The 21,267-nt window shown below is 37.0% G+C and overlaps 1 protein-coding gene across 4 annotated transcripts in view; it reads left to right on the top strand.

Moving 5' to 3' along the window:
* Nucleotides 1–21,267, top strand: part of TBCK (TBC1 domain containing kinase) — a 108,763-nt gene that overhangs the window by 56,239 nt on the left and 31,257 nt on the right. For all 4 annotated transcript variants that reach the window (XM_035326348.1, XM_035326346.1, XM_035326347.1 and 1 more), the window contains 3 exons: nucleotides 712–748; nucleotides 2,120–2,281; nucleotides 17,144–17,319. In XM_035326348.1, coding sequence (XP_035182239.1) covers nucleotides 712–748; nucleotides 2,120–2,281; nucleotides 17,144–17,319 — 375 coding nt within the window. The remainder of the gene's footprint in view (nucleotides 1–711; nucleotides 749–2,119; nucleotides 2,282–17,143; nucleotides 17,320–21,267) is intronic.

Genomic DNA, 21,267 nt, shown 5'->3' on the forward strand with positions numbered 1-21,267 from the left:
GAGTAACAGAAGCACTGAAGCAGCCTCAAATTCTTGTGATGAAACCTGTCTTTACGGATCACATTAGAACAATGTAAATGCTCAAGGTGTTAGTAACTGGCAGTATTTGCTTAAGTGACTTACAAGAGTTAAACTGTTCTTGCTGCCTTTCACTGAGAAGTATATGTTATAATAAATATCAACCAAGGCAAAAGATGTAGATACCATAAATCTATAAATTCTTCTGTTGGAAATTGTGATTTGCGCTTTTAATTATTTATATTAAAATATTTTTTTCTATAGTCAAAAAGTTGTTTTATGCTTCTTCAAGCACTCTTAGTCATATTTCATGTAGCAGTATATGATGTAAGGGGAGAACAGGAACAGTTTACTAGAGCAGGTTCTTGAGTGCTTTAAGACTTCGGTGGTGGTTTGGTGGGTTTGCTGGTGGTGCTAGTGTTCTTTCCAAATGTAAGCCTGCTGAAAGTGATGGTCGTTGTTGTTCCAATAATTTGGAAGAGATGAGAATGGGGGTTCCGGGCATGGGAACACCTTTTGGCAGCTGAAAGTTGTATCATAGCAGTTCGGGCCCCGCAGTTATTTCCCATTTAAATGTGTTCCTGCCAAGCTGTGCAATTTTTAATATAGTTTAAAAATTTATCCAAGCAAGAACTTTAGCTTTTAATAATACATGTTTTCTGTTGTCTTTTCTCCTTCCCCCACCTTTTGCAGCTCTACGCGATTCCTTGGTTTCTTACAATGTTTACACGTGAGTATGGTTCCTTTTTTTTTCTGATTGTTCTCGTATTTCTTAAGGATAACTTTTCTCACTCTTTCAGCTAGAGCTTTCCTAATTGATTGTGTGTGTATGTCATTTAGCAGGTCACTTGTAATTTGCAGGGATGTGTATTGTGACTTGAGTCTCAACAGTGTCTGTCACATTATACTTTCTGCTCTTATTTGACAGTAATTAGTGTTTTCTTATTTCTGAAAAAAAGAACTGTATTAAACTTGATCTGGATTATTCTGCGCATGCAGTACTGAAGGAATGTGAAAAGGAAGCTGTTGTACTGGAAAAAGTAATAGAAATAATAATTATAATTAAAACACCTTTCCCCCCACCCAGTTAAGGTAACGAAGGGTAACTTCATTTTTGAAGGCCAACAGAACAAGCTTTATCTTTTGGCGCTTTAACATATTGTTATTCTGCTTTTCTGCAATATTTGGGAAGGTGTACTTGGAACAAAAAAAGCTTTCTGATTTGGTGAGCTTTTAATGAAAGACAGGAAAGTTAGTAAAGCAAGTCTAGAAAGCAATTTTTAATTTTCTTTCGTCAAAGATCTTTAATTTTCTAATTTTTTTTTTCATTTCATGCCAACTTGGCAAACTGTGAATCCAAAAAAAAAAAAAAAAAGTGGTGAGATGAAAAGAGCTGATGGGTTATTTCTCTAAAATAACAAAGTATTTCACATGAGATTCTTGATTCCAGTTCCTAAAGATCTTGACTGTAAAGCACTGGCTGTTGCAGTTCTCCAATTTTCTAAACGTTTTATGAGAATTTGCAATATTCACCTTTGGAAAACTGAGAAGATTGTTTTCTTGGTAATGAATTAAAAGTGTTAGAACTATTTAGTTGAAAGATAATGTATTTTAGGAGATCCACCTTCAGCTTTATAGGTAAAGTGGTGCAATTTTTAATAGGCCTTTATTCCTCTCTGCCAATTCTTGCTCTATTCTGCTCACTTTCTTGTCTAGTTTAAAGTAGTTGAGCTTATTGATTCACTCATTAATGTCTTCATGCCATTGGAAATTGCTGATATGCATTTCTTCATGCATAATTATTCTGTACCAAAAGAAGAATAAATTGCCTAATATTGTTTGTGTTTGAAATCTGAAAACCTTCATATTTCAAAGTATTTAATAAAGAAAGAAGGTACTGATTACTTCTAGAATAGTCTACATACATACAAAAAGAAACGGGTTTAAACAGGTTGAATCTTGCTTGCTCCCAGATAAAAAAAAAAGAAATAACCCTAAGGAGAGAAGAAAGTATGTCTCCTTTAAATGTGTGTATGTGCATTTATATTAACTTACAATTTATTTATTTATTTATTTATTGTGGTGCCTGTTTGTCATGCAGATGTCTTCCCTTTGCATAAAATTTTTCACTTGTGGGATACGTTACTGCTTGGAAATTCCTCCTTCCCATTCTGTATAGGAGTGGCTATACTTCAACAACTGAGGGATCGTCTTCTGGCTAATGGATTCAACGAATGCATTCTCCTTTTTTCAGACTTACCAGGTATAGAAAAAACTTTCTTCCCTTTTTCTCTTTTCCCAAGTGCATTGCTGAAGAAACCATGACAGGACGAGGGGGAATGGGCTAAAGTTGCGCCAGGGGAGTTTTAGGTTAGATGTTAGGAAGAGCTTCTTTACTGAAAGGGTTGTGAGGCATTGGAACAGGCTGCCCAGGGAGGTGGTGGAGTCACCATCCCTGGAAGTCTTCAAAAGACGTTTTGATGTAGAGCTTAGGGATATGGTTTAGTGGGGACTGTTAGTGTTAGGTTAGAGGTTGGACTCGATGATCTTGAGGTCTCTTCCAACCTAGAAATTCTGTGATTCTGTGATTCTGATTCTGTATAATCATTCAGAAGTTCTGCCCTCCTGTTCAGTGGGAAGCTGTTGACATATCCATATAAATAAGTCTTACATCTTTTGAGGAAAAAAAAAAAAAAGGAAAGGAAAGAAAAGAAAGAAATTTTTTTTTAAAAAAGAGGCAGTTAGCAATGAAGCTTGGTTCTTATTTCTGAGTGAGTGTCTAAGGAAGCAGTAGCATACATTTGAACTGAGTAAACAGTGTAAACTGGAAGATGTGAAGATGTTTCCATTTGTGATGGACTAATATTTACATAATACATGAATTGGAAGTCTGCACTGCACTGTACTGCACACAGCACATGCTCATGATCTTGTATTTCTTCCCTCTCCTCAACCCAGGATCTCACTAATATGATATAGGTTTTGGTTAAGAGGTGATATGATTTTAATCATGTGGCCTTTTCTTAAGAGAATTTTAACATTTGCTTATTTCCTGGGCCAATTATAAATTTAGTGGGATGTATTCCAACACCACGTGTGTAATTCAAATATGAATTCCTTTAAACAGAAGTCATTCTTTTCCTGAAGAATTGAATGAAATAATTAAGTTTGGAAGAGCATTGAATCTTAAAAATCTTTTATTAAGTGTGGCAGTCTCCACAACTACAGAGTTCAGGGGCTAGCAGTAGCCTACAGTGTGGTAGCAAACAAGCTGCATCTAAGTTCATAGCTGTGTAAGTCAAGTCTCTCAGAGGTTCAGCAAGTTCTCACTGGTGAAACTCTGTGGCTTCTCTATTGTCATAAATTCTGTCTCTCACTGTATACCATTAAACAAATGTCCAGATGTCGGAAAGGGAAACGGACCCGAGTAACGATGCAACCTCGATGCGAGTATAATCGTCCTCCTCTATTGCAGGTTCTCACGGAGTATATATAGGCAACTAACTACAGCATGCGCCGATAACAACTTATAATTGGTCTAGCTTCTCCATGCACTTGTCTCTAGCTTGTTTTCTCATTATTTCTAATACAAGGACATGAGAAACGGCGCAAAGCCACCTGCAAATTCCTTTCCCACATCCAGATTTCAAAATTTTGCTTCTCTGCTACCTTTCAGCTTAGTTTCTACTACACAATTGCTATTTTATTTTTTCAATTTATAAGAAAGTTAAATAGGCCATTCCATATAGCGTGGGTTCTTTCCAGTTTTGGTCTACATGCTCAGTCATTTCAAATTCTCTTATTAAATTTAACTGGGTATCTTCAGGTGGTTTGAAAGGTGAGTACTAAAATAAAAGATTGTCTCTGTCCTCCCCTAAGTATTATCTTTATCTTAGTTAAATATAGGTTAATTAATATTTTACCTATTTTCTTGCCTAAGGTCATATCTTCCTGTTTTTTTCCCTTAACTGGTTCTAAATTATATATTCCAATTTATCTTGAACCAGCTGATTTTCTGACAGTTGATGTACTTTATGCTGAGGTCAAGTGTAAGAACACATTAGTTCTCATAATACATATCTATGTATATAGTAAAATTAAATAACTAAAACCTGTAGTATTACAATATGTATGCTTTCTGCTGATTATTGTTTGTCAACTCTGATGTTCCAGTAGGAAAACGTTTCGGCAGGATAGAGTTAATTTCTGACAACAAATATTTAAAGCATTTGTGATGTCTGCAATGTTTGGATGTCAACAGTGACGCAGTTGAATGTTGGGAGATTAATCCAAAGCACATCATAAATTGACTGCCAAGGGAAAAAAGGATAGGCATGGATGATGATGCTACCATGACTAGCATGACTTAAAAATGTTGTTGGTCTAGTTGAGACTTCTGTAATCAGTAACCTCTCTGAACATAAAATTACCATGGCCTTGTGCTTCTCTTTCTAACCCAAGTCTTACTTCCTATTATGTCTTGACTGCTTTTGCTTTTGTCACCTGTATATTCCAAACAGGGTTTCTGTTACTGTCGTAAAAATAAGTTCTGCACCATGCATGTGAATTTTCTAAAAATAATTTACAAACAACCTTTACGTGGAATTGGGTCACCCCAAGGAAGAGATTATGTTGTTCTAAACATCTGCAATAATTTCAATCTAAAATCAATTGTTGCTCAACAGTCTGAAACTCCTGTGGTTTTTAAGCTTTCCATGCACCAGCATGTCTTATCTCAGGCTGCCAGTGAAAGTGACTTGCTTTCCAGACTGATAAAGCTACTTTACATTTCATAAAGTTGCAAGATAGAGTTTTTTTTTTAAAAAAAAAAAATCTTGTTTTTACAGTACCTGTCACTAAAAAGATACATTTTAATTTAAAAAATAACCCACACATTTATTTTCAGTTCACTTGGTTGCAGTTCACAGTTGAGTTCAGTGCAGATAACACAGTCCTGATTATTGTTTAGAGAAGTTAATGATGTGGGGAAAAAGAAGGGGCACAGTGCTGGTATTGATTACTTGATTCTGAAAGCCCTTTGCAGTGATTATCTCAAAGCTTTGACTATATTTTATCTGTATAAAAGGATATCACTTGCTAGTTTTGGAATCTGTAGTGGAAATCTCAATTTGTTAATATTGAAAACAGATATTCCTTCATGAATGCCATACTTTGCTTGTGGCTTCATGTAAAAATTGAACTCTGGCCAGGGAGGGAAAATTAAAAGTTAATTAAAACGCTACACTTCAAAACTCCATGTATCTGAATTTCTCTGAATAGAGACGGTGATGCAGGGAACCTTACCATTTTATTTACTTGTTGGAGGGACAGTTGCACTGTATTTGAAACTGGATCAGGATTTTAACTCTTCACTAAGTTTAGGTACAAAACTTGGGAATTACCCTAAAAAATCTTCAAAAACAAACAGTTCTAAAGTGGTTTTAAAGTGGCTAGGGATATGACTTAATTTTATGAATAAAATTAGACTCTGTTTCCAGAATTGATCATTGCTGCTGCTCTCCATAATCTTGTAGTTGCTAGAGCTGACAGTTATTCCTAGCTCTGTGTATAAGGAATTCAGTCAGAAAAATAACCGTACCGTAGCACTGAGGGTGTTTCTGTCGTGGAAAGCCATGTTAATAATTAGGTTTGACAGTGCTGTCTCCTGCTAGTGGAGCCTGTAACTTTATGGTTTTTACATCAAGGAAAACACTGCAAACCATTCCCCAAAATGCTTGTTCTTACTCTCTATACAGACGGAAATAAAAAATGGTCCCGATTCTGCTTTTTTGTTTATTTCTTTTTCCATCAGTAGGAGTCTCTCATCAAGTGTTTTCATTTGACTTTCTGTTCTTTTCAGAATTTCTTGGCTTACAGCTTCTGAATGGCAAAGCCTTCAGTGTTCACATGTGCCACTTTCCTCTGCTTGTAAGTTGCTTGGTATAGTCATACCTCAACATATTTCAGGCATACATTTCCATGTTTGAGAACCATAGTTTCAACCAAGTTCTCCTGTAAACTGTTGTCTCTACCTATACTTGGAAGGGGAACAGAAACTACTATACATGTCACCGTGCAAAGGAGATTCAGTTTTCTTCATTAATCTTATGGTTAACATTATTATTCCAAATTATAGGAATATGCCATTCAGAATTCTCATGTGCTTTAGTAGTATTTAGTTCTAAGAATATTCGCATATACTAGGAAACGTGTTTGAAGGATTTGACAAAATAATTGGTCAACTAAAACACTGGGAAATCCCTTTGCTGTAATACCAAATGTCCTAGCCCCTGGTGGGGCTGCACTAAGAGGACATTTAGCAACTGCTAAAACTTGATTAAATTAGATTATTTAGGAAATTATTGCCCAAAGGCATGTGTTTTGTTTGTTTGTTTTGTTCTTTATTCTTCTTTCTCCTTGTGTTTGAGGAGTTACTTTGAGTATAAACTCTATTCAAACAATGTGATTACCAGGGAAGATTTAGAGGTACTATTTGACACAAACAAATAAAACCAACTCCAGAGTGAGAGAGAAACATGTGAGAGAAACAATTATATCTGTTTCTATTGTATCAGTGTGCCAAAATGATTAATTCTGTGATGATGAAAGTTGTTTAAATGCTTAAAAATATTACATCCAGCTCACGGATGGACTAAACATTAACAAATAACAGAAATTCTATGCTGAGATTGCATGGTGCAATTTTAACTGATGTTTCTGCTGACAGCAGCAAAATTAAATGCACATCAGAGAACTCGACTTTAGGTACATATTCAACCCCTAGACAGCTACTGTTCTACTTTCTGCAGTTTTTTTTTAATTCTGAAAACGCTTTGTGTACGCACCTGCAATTCATAATCTTTTATCTTGACAGAATTTCTGATGATTCAGTGTTTAGTTAATTAAGACTTGGCAGGTGAAATAAATGGCACTTGTCCACCAAGCCCACACTGATTTTGTGAGTGCATGGTGCCGGGTTTCATTTGTTTCACCACTTCTTGGCTAAAAATGTGAACTTGTAGGTCACAAAACACCAACTGTGGATAGACTGAAAGGGATACGATGGGGTCTTCCATCTGTGAGTAAGCAGTAGAAAAACCAAGATCATACACCATTTTGAATAAGGTTTGACTTTTCTTCATACAGTTTTGAAAATGTTGTATTGCTCCGATTAATACTCTGGGGAAGAGAAATCATAATAGCGCTTTTAAAAGGAAGCTTTTTTCATAAATTCAACTAGGAAATTTTGACATGTAGCTTTGTAGCTTGCCTGAGTTCCCAACTGTTGTCCCCTGTGGAAGGTGACACTGCAAGGTGATTTATCATGGCATTAGTGAAGCTGGGCTGCTTTTTCAAATTACTGTATGTCTGAAGAAAAACAATTTGGTCTTTGTCACGTGATGTACATAATAATGGTGTTGTAACTATAGCCAAAACAAAAAAAAAAATAGATTGAAGCATCAAGAGGCATCAGAGTTTAAAAAGGAAATCACTTTTTTAGTTTTCTTCAAGGATGTAGATCAGACTAATACTTATGGATACATCTTTTCAATGTATTCTTCATCCTCATGTTAAATGGCTTTTTAGATGCAGGTGGCAGGTGTATTATATAATGCAGTTTGTGAAGATGTATTGTCAGTAGATGATGGCATCTATGAAGCAGAAACTGTGTAACTGCTAGTAACTGTTGGGTTTTTGTGTTGTTCTGTTTTGTTACTTAATGGCTTACAGCAAAGTGTTGGTTGGGAGCTGGCTTTGGTACAGAAGCAGAGTAATTTGTTCTGGCACACCTGCTCACCAAGGCTGTTCTGCTGTGTCAAACTGTAAGATTGATATCATTTTACCTGAAGCCGTGAATTCTTTAATTATTCACGTTTGCCACTCGTAGCTACATGAACAGCATGCACTTCTATTTATAGATTCCACCTTCTTGAGACTAAAGAGTAATGCTGGGATGGGTGAAACACTAAAGAAAGAAAATTCCTTCATTTTGTTCATGTTAGTGTTTTTGCTACTCTGTAGTTGTCAGTGGCAGAAAAAAATAGAATATATATCCTTTAGCAAAGGACTATCTAAAGCTGTATTATATCAAAGCAGAAGGGAAACTGAGTTCATCAGTAAAACTTTCCTAGTGTCTTAAAATCAACGTGATGCACAGCTGATGCCTCCTGTTTCTTGATAGAAGCTGTAGGTACCCTTCATAGCAAAAGGGGACTTCAGAGAATAGAGTAATACTTCTGTTAAAGAATTTTGTACACCCTTACCCTGGAATAAAATCCAAGCAGAAACAGTCAAACTGTCAAATGTACCAGCATTTCTAGGCACGGAAAGACAAGTTAAACTCCTTTTATTGGAGGTTTGCATCTAAATGAGGTGAATATATTTATATATATTGTTTTTTATTTTTACAAAGATGTCTTTGGAAAATCTTCTTCTCTTTTTTGGTTTCACTAAAATTGTGAGAATAACAACTGCTTCAGGATCAGACTATTGTTTAGAAAGCCAGAGCATGCAGTAGATTTTTTTTTCTCCCACAGTTATGGGAAACATTGCTGACAGCAAGGTGTCTGATAGGGTATCTGTTCATATCTTCATTATGCTGAATGTGTTGTTTGTATGTCTATACAGGTATAAATGATCTTCCTTATGACCTTTAGTTCTCTACTTGTTAATTGAGGAGACTTTTAAAATGAGCTGCACAAATAACATTAACCAGCAGTGGAAAGGGGACTTTCCAGGGAAAACGAAAATGCCAGAACTATTGGTACCATTTTTCACGGTGGAAATGGCAGGATTTACACACACAGGTTTGTTGAGTTGGAGCTGAGTGGGGTAAGCTCTAGGAGGTAGTGTTGTTAAGACTCCTTGATTAAAATGTACATTAGCAGCGCATCTCCACATGATCATAGACACACTTGCTGTGTGTGTTTAGATCCAGTGCTGTTAGCAGATACACACATAACCACTTAAATACAGAGTGTAGTCTGAGAGCCAGAAAAATCTTTCTGCTACAGTAAGGGCTGAGGAACAAGGCGTCTTTAAAGGAATTCTCAGCTCTCTCACGGTTTGGGATAGCTGTTAGATCCTTTCGGTTTACTTCCCAATATTGAAAGAATTTAAACTCTTGCCTTTAAATCTTCATCAGGCTTTTTATTTTGTCTATCCAATCTTTGTTCTTAATGTATTAAGAGCTAGATTCTAGTAGAAGTCAACAGAAAGAACAAAACTAATCGTGGAGAACTAGAGCAAGGTTTGCACATAAAGCTAAGACTTTGTTTGTATAGCAAGCTTTTGGGACTGGATTGCTAGCATTGAAGGACTAAACATGTTTAGGAAAGACAAGTGTCCCAACTGGGCTCCCACTGTATGTGAAGAATGTAGCTTTTATTTTGAAAATGGTGATAAATGGGCTAAGTACACATCGGGGGTGTGTCAGGTGAAACCTCTGTCGCTGCAAAAATCTGAAAAGTCTAGACAAGTGTCTGTAGGGCATGAGGTAGTCTTATTATTTGGCCTCAGAGCAAGGCGAGGAGCTAGATGATCTCTTGCTGTTTCTTCCACCCTTACACCTAAGAAAAAAAAAAAAAGGCATTTTATTTTTTTCTCACCAACATCACGTCATCTGGTTTGAATTTTTTCCAGCAGTGATGTGCATGCCAGCAGTATCGCCTGCAAGAAACTTTTTCAGTTCATATTTCAGCTTGGGGCAGAGCTGTTTGAAAGCTCCCAGCCCTCTCATTCAAGTTGTTGAAGTACATGAGTTAACAGTTGTTGAGCAATTGGATTCAGTCAAAACAGACGGTGGGTGGGTGGGTTTGCTGGGGCTGGCCACAGAGATTTAAAAAAAAAAAAAAAAAAAAAAAGAAAAGAATAAGAAATAATTGCTGACATCATGGTAAAATTGTAAAATAGTTGTGGTGGTTTTTTGGTAGTTTGTATTGTACAGTTCAGGACATTCTTCGGGCAGATGTAGATACCTGTATTAATTTTTACCTAAAGTTTTTCAGTTATTGGTCTAGGAAACATGAGGTCAAATTAGAGACTTTGATCCTATTCCCATGGCAACAAGTAACCCTTCTTAAGGTTACTTGAATATTTATCTTACTTCAAAAGCAGAAATGCTAAATTACTTCCTATTAGTACTTTGAAATTCTCCTGAAAGCTAACAAGAGGAAAACTATGCTAATACAAAGCTCTTCTGCTTGTGACACTTTAGACATTGATCCATTCTATAAGCACTGATCTGGTCAGAGTTTCTGACCATAGGGTTTTTCATTTTACACGTCATGTCTGGGAAGCAGCTGAAGTGAGTGGTATCCACCAGCTGGAAACCTACACAGCGTGAACCTTGCAAATGCCTACTGAGCTTCAGTAGTTGCATATTGCCACTATGAAGCACAGGTTTAGGCTAAAGGAGGTAAGGTTCACTAGTATTTGAGGTTGCTGAATGTCTGTTGAGCCAGTTTTAGAGAGATTTTAACAAACCATGCAACATAGAAAAGAGGGGAAAAAAATCTTTCAAAAACTGAATGGTGTTGGATGTGTGTTGGTGGGAAACAATCCTCATTTCCATGTGTTTCTAACAAGCTACTCCTCTAAGTTCATCACTGATGTTTTGTAAATGTCCTTTTATAAATTTTCTATATATGGTTATCAGCAAGCAATGAAATTCTGTTCTTTCTTGTAATAATTTGCTTTATTTTGCCTTTTCGTGCATGATCTTTTTTTTTTTTTTTTTTTTTTTTTTAAATAATGGCCTACATCTGACTATTTCCATTACACATTTTCAATTCCTGTTGCTTCTGTCACTGGCCAGTATCCTGTAATTTGGTGTTATGGCTGGCTCACGTGTCTTTTACCTTTTGTTAGCTTACAGAAACATCTGCCCCTTGCCCTGGCACGCTTCATATAACTCTTTAAAACACCCTCTCCTGTAGGAACTTTTCCATGAACCATGCTAGCCCAAGCTGTGTAAGTCTCTATGTAACCTGTTTCATTCTTCTCTCTCCATAGGGCATAGGATGTAGGATTTGGTGGTTGACTCACAGAGTTAACCTTTATTCTTTATACAGCCATGCATCACCCTGTTTCTTCCCTGCTCATCTTTACCAGTGCAGGACAACATGATGCTCCCATGTGGGAAGGCAGTCTTTATGAAACCTTTTTCCTAAACTGCTGGGCCAGAGTGATTTTTACTGTCCCAAGTAAGAAAAGGATTCATGTTTACCCTTTAAACAGCCTAATGTCTCTGGGAATGACTCAGTGCTTACTGCTGCTCAGCTCTGTTGCTCGCTCCTTTGATAGGTGTTTGCGTGAACTGATCCAGACAACTACATAACTGCAGGTACTGCTATAATTGTACTTTTAGTAACTCTCCTCTCAGCTTCTTTGTGTACACAGTCTGCAAGCATACCAGCTGTTGGTCTCAGCAGAAGTGTCTCTGTCTCACATTGATATGTTATTTGTTCTTGGACTATTTTCTTTGTAATACCTTCCACTACGTAACTCTTTTATCTGGAGACATACTTAATTTCTCAGTTCTCAGGCACCTCCTTTATGGATAAACAGACTAACAAGTTCTTTTTCTGCTCTTTGGACATTGCGTGTGATCTCATAATATAGGAACAAAATTCCTTCCTTTCTGGGTGTTTCTAAACCCTGATACAGATGTTTAATGTGCCTTCTCCAAGACAGGGCCTCGACCATTTCACTTTTAATATACTAATCACTGACTGTGGGCATTCAGGCTCAAGAATAGTTTGGCATCCCTTTCCAACAGCAAGAAAATTGTCACATGTACACTGCAAACAGAAGAATCAGCAAGAAGTGGTAAACAATACTGACTGTGGAAAACTGCCTCTAGAGATTTTTTATTTTTTATTTCAAGATACAAAAATTGTAGAGAAATGTGCTCCCAGACAAGGTAGACTGTCAATGCAGCATTGAAATTATCGATCCTAATTACAGCTGTGCAGTAATTATAATCCGTCTGAAGTCACAGTTCTATAGTTTTTGCCTTTGCTTCTGCATCCAACCATTTATCTGTCTGAGTGCAACTTCTGTAAACCTGCTGTGCTGCATTGAAAATGTGATGGTCTCATGATTGACAGCACTTGTCCCTGTGACAGCTCTTGAAACATGTATACTTTGCATCCATGTAAGAAGAAAATGGTAGCTTTCTACTTTATTAGTTGATGCAGTTTTAATGAGTGGTATTTATTTTACCTATGATTTTTTTTTTCCTGAGATGCATTGAAAGGGATGCTGATGTAAGAGCAAATGACTATCCACAAAACAGTGAAATAGCACAACTATCCTGTGATGTATGAAATAAATATATAAAAAGAATAATTTTCCATTGACCTTTTCATTTATTAGTAACCTTTTAGCAGTAGTAGATACTGAGCTGTTGGATGGAAATGTTACCTCTCTTACTCAATTCGTCCTTCTAATTATGTAGGCTTAGTGCATCTTTTTGCATGTTGCAAGAAAATCAAAGGTTTATGGCCTTTCCACCCCTATTTCTTCGGAGAGCAGGAACGGTGAGATCAAACTTACTGATGTATTCAGCTTCCCTGCCTTTATTAGGCAGAGGTCTGCTTCCCTATTTATGTGGCTGTGTGGGGAAAGCAGAGGGTGCTAGGTAGGGTAGCCATTAAGTACTTGTGATGGAGAGGTCAAACCAAGCCCCTAATTCTGGGTTGCATCCAAAAAGCAGAAGTTTATTTTGGCCAAGCTTCTTAACTTGTGCCTTGTTACCCAAGGAAAGGCCTCTGGAATTGATTAACTCTGCACAAAGACTTGGTCTGTGTACATTTTCATTAAGGAGGAGCCCTTCGTGTTATGTTTTTCCCTATTTATTGCTTTCCCTTGGTGTGAACAATATTTTTACATCCAGTTTTACTGTAAAAATAAGTTTTTGTGCTTTTCTTACACGTACATCAGCTTTAAACTGATGTTTTCTAATGTTTATTTCAAGGACAGTCTACTTCTCTGCTGTATTTATAATAAAAAATACTAAAACAGAACTGAAAAAGCAGATCTATCAGGTGAGCCAGTGTTTTCAGATGAGACTGTTGACAAACAAAGGCAGTATCTCAGTACAGAGGGATGTTTTAGCATGAGCAGAGAAAAATGAGTGATATCTTAGAGCAACAAGAAAGTTTATTTCAGAAAATGGACCAAGTATTTCAACAGGCTTAATAGTGGGATGGAGCCATGACAAAAGCACTAACATCCGTTACATGGATACATTACATTAATATCAATTACATGGGTATTAGTGTTAGATTAGTCTGTTTGTTACCCCCACACACTCCTGCCTTTTTCAGTTCATAGATTTCACATATTTTAAAAAATCAGGAAAAAAAAAAAAAAAGGCTTTTGATGCTGCCTGGCAAAGATGTTAGCTAGTGCCGTAGAATTATTTCCTCTAAGGCTTAATTGCTGCTCGACTGTGAAATCCTCGAGCTCGGTTGATCTAGAACTCCTAAGACCAGTGTTATGTAGTGAAACTGGCCATTTTTAGTTTTTAGGTACTTGGGTGCCAACTTTGACTTTTTGAAATGCAGGTGCTTTACACTGTGTGAAAACCAGGCTGCTTTAAGACGTACTCAGTTTTGAAATAACTATTTTTTAGTATTTTATTATGTTCAAACCTGTGCTTAACTTTTTCTTTTTCAGTGCATGCTTCAAAATTAATGGCTCAATGTTATGTTAACACATTTTGATTACAGATTTTCCAGCCAAGTAACTTTTATGAATAAAAAGGGAAAGCACGTGATTTTCTGACCACAGAACACACCAGTGCTGGGACTTTAGAGAGCACAGAGATGTGTGTACATCCCACAAGCAGGCCCTCCCCATCCTTTCTAGGTGTTCCTGTGTACTTCATGCTGCCACCCTAAGATTTACTCCGAGCCTTCTCTCAGAAGGATGTTCTTCTAAACCGTTTGTGTATGACAAGTAGTCTGGCATCCTCATGAAGTACTCTGTTCATTTGTTCATTGTCCTGCTCAAGGATCTCGGCACTGACTTCATATATTTACACTTCTGATGTCCTAACAGAATGTGTTTAATAATGTGTAAGCTTTAACATTGACTCACTTGTAACACAAAGTACTACTTGAGAGCAAGCAGAATACAACTAGGATTAAAATTGTGTGGGTACAAAGTTGTGGTGTGATTTAATTTTTTTTAAAATGTCGTTTAATAGAGACTGAATCATTTTTCAGTTATTTGAAAGGGCATGGGAAGAAATCAATATTGAAGTACTGCAGTAGACCCTAATTTATTAGCCAAGGGGAAGGGAAAAGATCTTATCTAGTGAGGCTGCAAAAGATTACACTGCATCTTGTTCACTGACGGGAAGTGATCTTTCTTAAACAGAAATTCCAAACAAAGGTTGAAGACAGGCTAGAAGGCTACTCAAGTCTGAAGCTCCTTCACCCACCGTGACTAATTACATATTCTGTAAATGATTTACCCACTTCAATGTCTTCTTAAGTACCACTATTGTGAAGCTAATCACTTTTAAAAAGGAAAAGTGAATAAATGCTTTTGCTACCAACAGTCTTTTCTCCCTTGTGGGTGATAAATGTTGATCTTCCCAAATGTATGCATGCATGTACCTATATGTGTGCACACGTATTTTGTTATCTGTTTGTGGAAAACACCATCTTATTTTTATATTTTGCATTACTTGGAAGCCTATTAATCAATTAGCAGCCTGTAAATTGCTGCTAAGTTTTTGATGGCCTCTCAAACCATTTAAAATTCTGTCGTGTTCCGTGGAGGTTCATTTCCAGGCATAGCCGCTGCCTTCCAGAAATGTTGCTTGGATGAAGGGAGAAGCCGCACAGCTGGGAATCACAAAACAACAGCCTCCTGAATTTTTGACTCGTACTCTGAAGTGGGAGAGATGGTTATCTTTTTCAAGGAAGTCCATTACTGAATTTTGCATTTATCAACATGGGCTCCTTTTGGAACTACAGGGCTTGTTTCTAGGAAAAATATTTTGATAGTCTGTCTCAAGGTTTAACTCTAAATGTTTAACTCCGTCAATCTCAATTCCCGCCTTTGTCTTTTTCTTAACTTCCTACTGCATAGAAAATTCCTATTCTATTTCCCAATTCTGTTTTCAATTTCAGATATTTGTAGGCTATTATGCCCTCTCACTACTGAAAGCTCCTTATGCTATTCATCAGTGTTGGTCTTTTATTTTCTGCCTGAATTCTACTTTCAACTCAGTACAAAAGTACTGAGAAAGGGCTGTAAGTTGTTCTAGAATAAAGTAGAAGAGCAAAAAACATGTATGTATTACAGTCTTGAACTACAATTGTCAAGTTTTTATGAATAGCCTTCAGAAATGTAGAAAAATGTGACTAATGTTTTGGTGTGTATTGTGGACTTTAGGAATAATAACCAGTGAAAAGGGATCTGTCTTTCCTGAATTTCGAAGTTGTGCGAAATTTGCCAGTTGGCCTGGATTTTCCTTGGGAATGATACTAAATGTGGAAGTTCTATTATAGCATTTTCAAAATGAAAAAATTAGTATGTTTTCATGACAGAATGAAAAGTTGTTAATTACTGTGGAAGCACACATTTTCCATTTATTTCTGGCAAGTATTATCTGAGTAGCTCAGGAACCTGATATGGTTAAGGAAAATTGTGATATAATCTTACACATAAGCATGTGTTCTTCAATGGAATTAAAACACTGAAGGCTGTATCCTGCCTGAATATGGGCAGCCTTTTGAATGGGAAATTAATAGATGGCATCATGCATTCAGTTTTAAACAAAGTAAATAACCTCATGCAACTGGAATATTCTGCCCCAGGCTTCAATTTCATCCTCTTTTGCTCACCATGCTAATGACTGAAGTTTCTGGTGTGACTTCTTCATTGATGGTAATCCAGCAAATCTATTCATGGCAATGTATCAGGTCTGTTTCAGTTGTACAGATAAAGTTTGACTGCATCGTCTCTATTTTTTCCAAAGAAACTCATGCCCCAGTCATCTAAATTGTGAGTCATGCAATAAGTTGTCCGAGATGCTTGGGGCAGACACGAGAAGTGCCAATATACTTGTTGTTTGTCTGCCCTACGCTGGGTTCATCATAAAATGAATGTTGGGATAATTTTTGTCTTTGCCAAACCGGAGACAGCAGATTTATAACTGCAAAATGACTGGTTAGTTTTACAAAAGGAAATGGTTTTTATGTTACACCTTGTAAGAAGATAGATCCATGAAGAATGCTCAGTGTTGCAAAAATGATGTTTATCGTAGGTTTTCTTTTTTTTTCTTTTATATATGTTTTTCATTATGCTTTGGTGATTTTTCTTTGTCCATAGCTTATTTTAGGATGCTTCACCTTTAACGGGTGTCTACCTTCCTCCTAATTGGAGTAATATTTTGTCACATTTCGCACTTTGTTTCTTTGACCAGAGTATTCCAGTGTAAGTTGTGATTGGGTTTTGGACTCCTCAGCTCTAAGAGAAATCCATTTTGTGCACCAGTGTGACATCAAACAGAAAGTGACATTGAGATTCCCTGTTTTGCACCAAACAGACAGCGTATAGCTTTGTCAAAACAGCAGGCCATACAAGGTTTGACAGCACTGAATGCCTTCAGCAAAATCATTTGGCTTGTAGCAGATACATAACTGATAAATAGGATGGTGAGTTGATCCAAAAATCCCAATTTGCATACACTGCATGAAATACACTTTTGATGTACTGCATACATTTATATTTGTGTCAACAATCTGATTTGCAAAGGCATTTTATGAAGATGCTTTAGAGTGATGAGGCTTTGCTTATATTCCTGTCATTGTACTGATTGAAGTTCTGTTGTATTTCTCTTTAATAAAAGTTTGCTGTGTTTTCATGCATACCTGGGGATAAAGCTAATGCTTAAAATGCCTTTACTATTTTTTTTTTAATAGAAGTTGTTAAGTGCTTTTTGAATAGCCAACTATTTTTGAAAACTACTTTTTAAGGAAGAGAGACAGAGGTGTATAGATGGATATGTTTGTGTTTATTTAGAAATGTCATAGCTAGTTTTATGGGCTTTACTGACTTTTCACACTTGCATTTGTTGTTTTTTCTTTAAATCCTTGATCAGAGATTGACATTGAGCGTTGTGTTCGTGAGTCGATCAACCTGTTTCGCTGGACCCCGAAGAGTGCTACGTACAGGCAATATGCACAGCCTCCTCGACAAGCTGGTGAGAGCAATGGCACGAGAAGTTCAATGTCCTGCTTTTCAGCAGATTATCAGGAAGCACCTAGAAGTGACCTGGTAAGTGCCCTGGCACATGGAGGGGGAAGACAAGTGATACACAGGCATGCACTATTGTCCATTCTTGCATTGTTTTAATGCAAAGCTTTATTTATTGTGTACATTTGTTTCTTTGCTGTAGCTCAGAGAACTCTAAATCCTCAAGGCCTCAGAGAACTCTAAATCATATCGTCAAAGTAGTCGTGAATGATAATAACTGTACCTAGCTTATGTTCATATTTTAAAGTTTTAAAGTTTAAAATAGTGGGATATGTCCCTGCCCAAGTAGGTGAGAGGAGGTAGAAAGATAAATGGATCATTTTAGTTATATAGCTGCAATGTTGGTTGTTGAAATACCAGCTGATGAGTTTGTTGTTCATCTTGCTTGAAAATCTAAAATGATGCCATTAGTCTCTTTCTTGCATCTGTAGGATTCACGTGAGAATTGCAATGGGTAAGCAGATTTCAAACTGCTGTAGGGAATTGCTATCGGCATTCAGTTAGGGTACTCCAACTCAGTGCAAGTTTGAGGAGTCACATTAATGCCAATATTGTGTGCATGTGTTTTGAGGGATATTTTTTCTGGTGAAATTTTGTTTTTTTCTTTTTTTAATCAATGTCACAATTTTACTTTTTTCTTACAGTTTTGTAGCAAAGGCCCTTGCATCTGCTAATATGTTACTGGTCTGGACAGTAGGGCCATCCTATAGCTGGCTTTTTACCTTGCTTGCTTTGCACTGCAAAGTGGTTACTTTCAGCCAGGTTCAAGTTAGTTGCTCTGGGTCCTTCTTAGTTATGTACAAGTTTTCCAGTTCTTTTGATAGCCCCTGCCACCCCGTCGCAGTTTAATGAGGTGGGGCAGGGGGAAGAGGCTTTTATTTTTTTGTTGTTGTTTTGTTCTGTTTAGTGCAGTAAGAAAATACCCACCAAACCTCAGTCCCTGGTAGTTATGTTGTCACTACCAAGCACAGGAGTTTGACACATTCATCACACAGACTTGCTTCTTAACTACTGCACAGTGTTATATCCTGTGCCATGGTATTAATTCTGAGGAAGAATTAAGTACAGTGAATGAGGTTTAACTGCTCTGAAATACAGTTCTTTATTCCCTGTATTTTTTTTTCCTGAGCAGGAAGTAGAAAGTTTTTTTTGGTCGTGTGGGATTTTTTCTTGGTTTTTTGTTAAACTTCACTGCTTTGAACTTAAGTTTCTTTGATGTACATGCCAATAAAATCATTTCTTTTTGCGCTGGATCTCTGCCTCTCTCAGCTCCTGCTCTTCCAGCTCTGTGGTGTTCTTTGTTACCACAACAGACCTCTGTCCAGTTCATACCTGCAGAACTACAAACAAGCTTAGTCTCAGGAGAGAAACAATAAAAGAGCAGTTTTCCAGTGAGAACTGGAATTTTTAGGAAAAACTTCTCATAAAGAGTAGTCAGGCATTGGAGCAGGTTGCCCAGGGAAGTGGTGGAGTCACCGTCTCTGGAGGTGTTGAAGGACAGGGTAGATGTGGTGCTTAGGGACATGGTGCAGTGAGCAATATTCGTGGCAGGGGGACAGTTGGACCAGATGATCTTGGAAGTCATTTCCAACCTTAGTGTTTCTGTGATTAATTGAAAGAACTGGGTAACAGGAAAGTGATGCAGGCAGCTCTGGCTGTTTTTTCCATCTTGGCATGCCAGGTTCAAGGGTACAGCTCAAGCAGTTTTGAGAGGCAGCATGTAAGTTATACCTGCATTTCTTTGCCTTAGTAAAGAAAAGCTGGTGAGTAAGAATATATCTGCATAGCTATTCAGTTCAGGAAAAATATCCCTTTGTCTTCCTACTAAATCTGATGATTGTTGTTTGTCAGCCATACAGCCTGAAGGGTACTGGTGATTTGAAGTGATTCTGTTCCATCCTCTCAGCAGTATAAATCTAGTCAGTCTTTATATAAATAAAATTAAACAGTATTTTTTTCTTCCATGTTCTCCTACAATCAAAATTCATTCATTACTACGTTACAATAGTAGGGGAAGAATATATATATACCTATCCTATCTATTTGACCATCTGCATTAGATTTTAGTCTTTTGATCTGTTTTTCTCAACTACTAAGAAACTAAGCTTTGGATTGTCACCTCAGTGTATCTGAATACTTAAATAGTCCTTAAACCTGATTATGATATTCAGCCATCATCTTTATATATATATATATATATATATATATATATTTTAGTATTACCGTATTTTCTGTAAGCCTTAGGCACAAATCCAGGACTCCAAGAGCTAGACCTGCAAATGTAGAACAAAAGGAAACTAAAGAGTTTATAGGATTTAAGAAATAATAGGTAGGAGTACAAAGGCAACTGGGAAGAATAATGAAATGACACAAGAATACTGGTGGTTGTCATACAGGAATTTCAGCAAATACAACTGCTGTGCTGGTCTACAGATGCATAGAGAGGCTTTCTGAAGGAGCCAAGGACTGCAGATTCATAGAATAATTCTGATAGGAGGTCATCTGGTACAAATTCTTTCAGAAAAAAGACAAAACCCTGAATTCAGATGAATTTGCCAGGGGCTTTGTCCTGTCAGATCATGAAAACTTCCAAGGAAAGTGATTACACAGTCTCTTTTTGCAGCCTACTCCAATGCTTGACAGTGAAAATGTTTTCATGTATGTGCTAGCTTTTCTTAATGTATGACAAGAGTAAACAGCCAAGTTTCCTCAGTCCTGAGGATGTGCTCATGCTTTTCTATGTCAAGGCAAGAGTAAAGAGGCTTGGAAGCAGCAAGGAGGCATAAGGGAGAGAGTAACAATGATGTGCTGAATTAGTAAACAGAGCAAAGATTTGTAATTGTAGCAGAGAAAAAAAATCTATTGTTTTGGGTCAAGCAAAGTTTCTTCCATTTCCTGAGAAATGTGTTGGGTCTTTTTTTTCCAGTAGTAATTTTATTTTCATACCAAAAAAATGTTTGTTTATAATGCCAGTAACTAGGCTCATCCATCCCCTAGTTTCCGATAAATTAAGCTAATGTTTTTTCTATTTTATGGAGAAAAAAAATAAATACCACAATTTCTATTGCCCTCTCTTTATTTTCTGTTTCTTTCTGCTTAACAGTAAAACACTTTTGATTCACTGCCACATAACTGGTGGTTTAACTTCTTTGAAGCTCAAGGGTGTTGGATCTACTGTAGTTGTGTGGTTTTTTAGCTCTTTTTATGGAGGAGGACCCTGTGATTTGTACAGAAAATTGTGAATATCCTCCCTTGTTGTTTTTTTTCTGTAGGAAAGAGAAAAGGCATCTCATGGAGACCGGCAAGGAGGCAGCTTCATATGTGACGTTCTAGTGTACAAATATGTCTGCTCTCATGTGCTGTACTTGTGTGTCAGATTTTGAGACATGTATATTATGGTATTGTTGGGGGGCACAGTCCAAGCTTCTAAAATCCCATGTAGGGTGAGCCACTTGTCACTTGTAACCACTTCTGCACTTCTAGATATTTGTCTTTGCAAAATGATACTTCATCATAGAATCATAGAATAGTTTGGGTTGGAAGGGATCTTAAAGGTGATCCAGTTCCAACCCCCTGCCATGGGTAGGGACATCTCCCACTTCTCATGGATTTGAGCAACATTGTGAAGAAAAATTTGAAATTGTTGTTGGGTGTTGTTTTTTTGTTTGTTTGTTTTGTCTTTTTTTTTTAACCTTAATCCTAGAATTGTCTGTTTCTTCAGTCGTGTTCTCTGTTAATGTTTGCTGCCATTGGAAAACTTTTTCCACTTGAAAGCAGTGGGAACTGCTTTCTTCAGTCTTCAGTACATACTGCAGTTTTTCTAAAACTCCATTGTGTCCTTGCTGGTCAGTCTAGCTCTTGAAAACATACTTTTTTGTTTCCCTACCTATTTACCTGGTTCATATGGAATAAGCACTACATGCTACACTTGTATCTCCAGTTTTATCTTTGTGGATCACATCTGTATTT

This window comes from Oxyura jamaicensis, chromosome 4, assembly GCF_011077185.1.
Source record: "Oxyura jamaicensis isolate SHBP4307 breed ruddy duck chromosome 4, BPBGC_Ojam_1.0, whole genome shotgun sequence".
NCBI classification, from domain to species: domain Eukaryota; kingdom Metazoa; phylum Chordata; class Aves; order Anseriformes; family Anatidae; genus Oxyura; species Oxyura jamaicensis.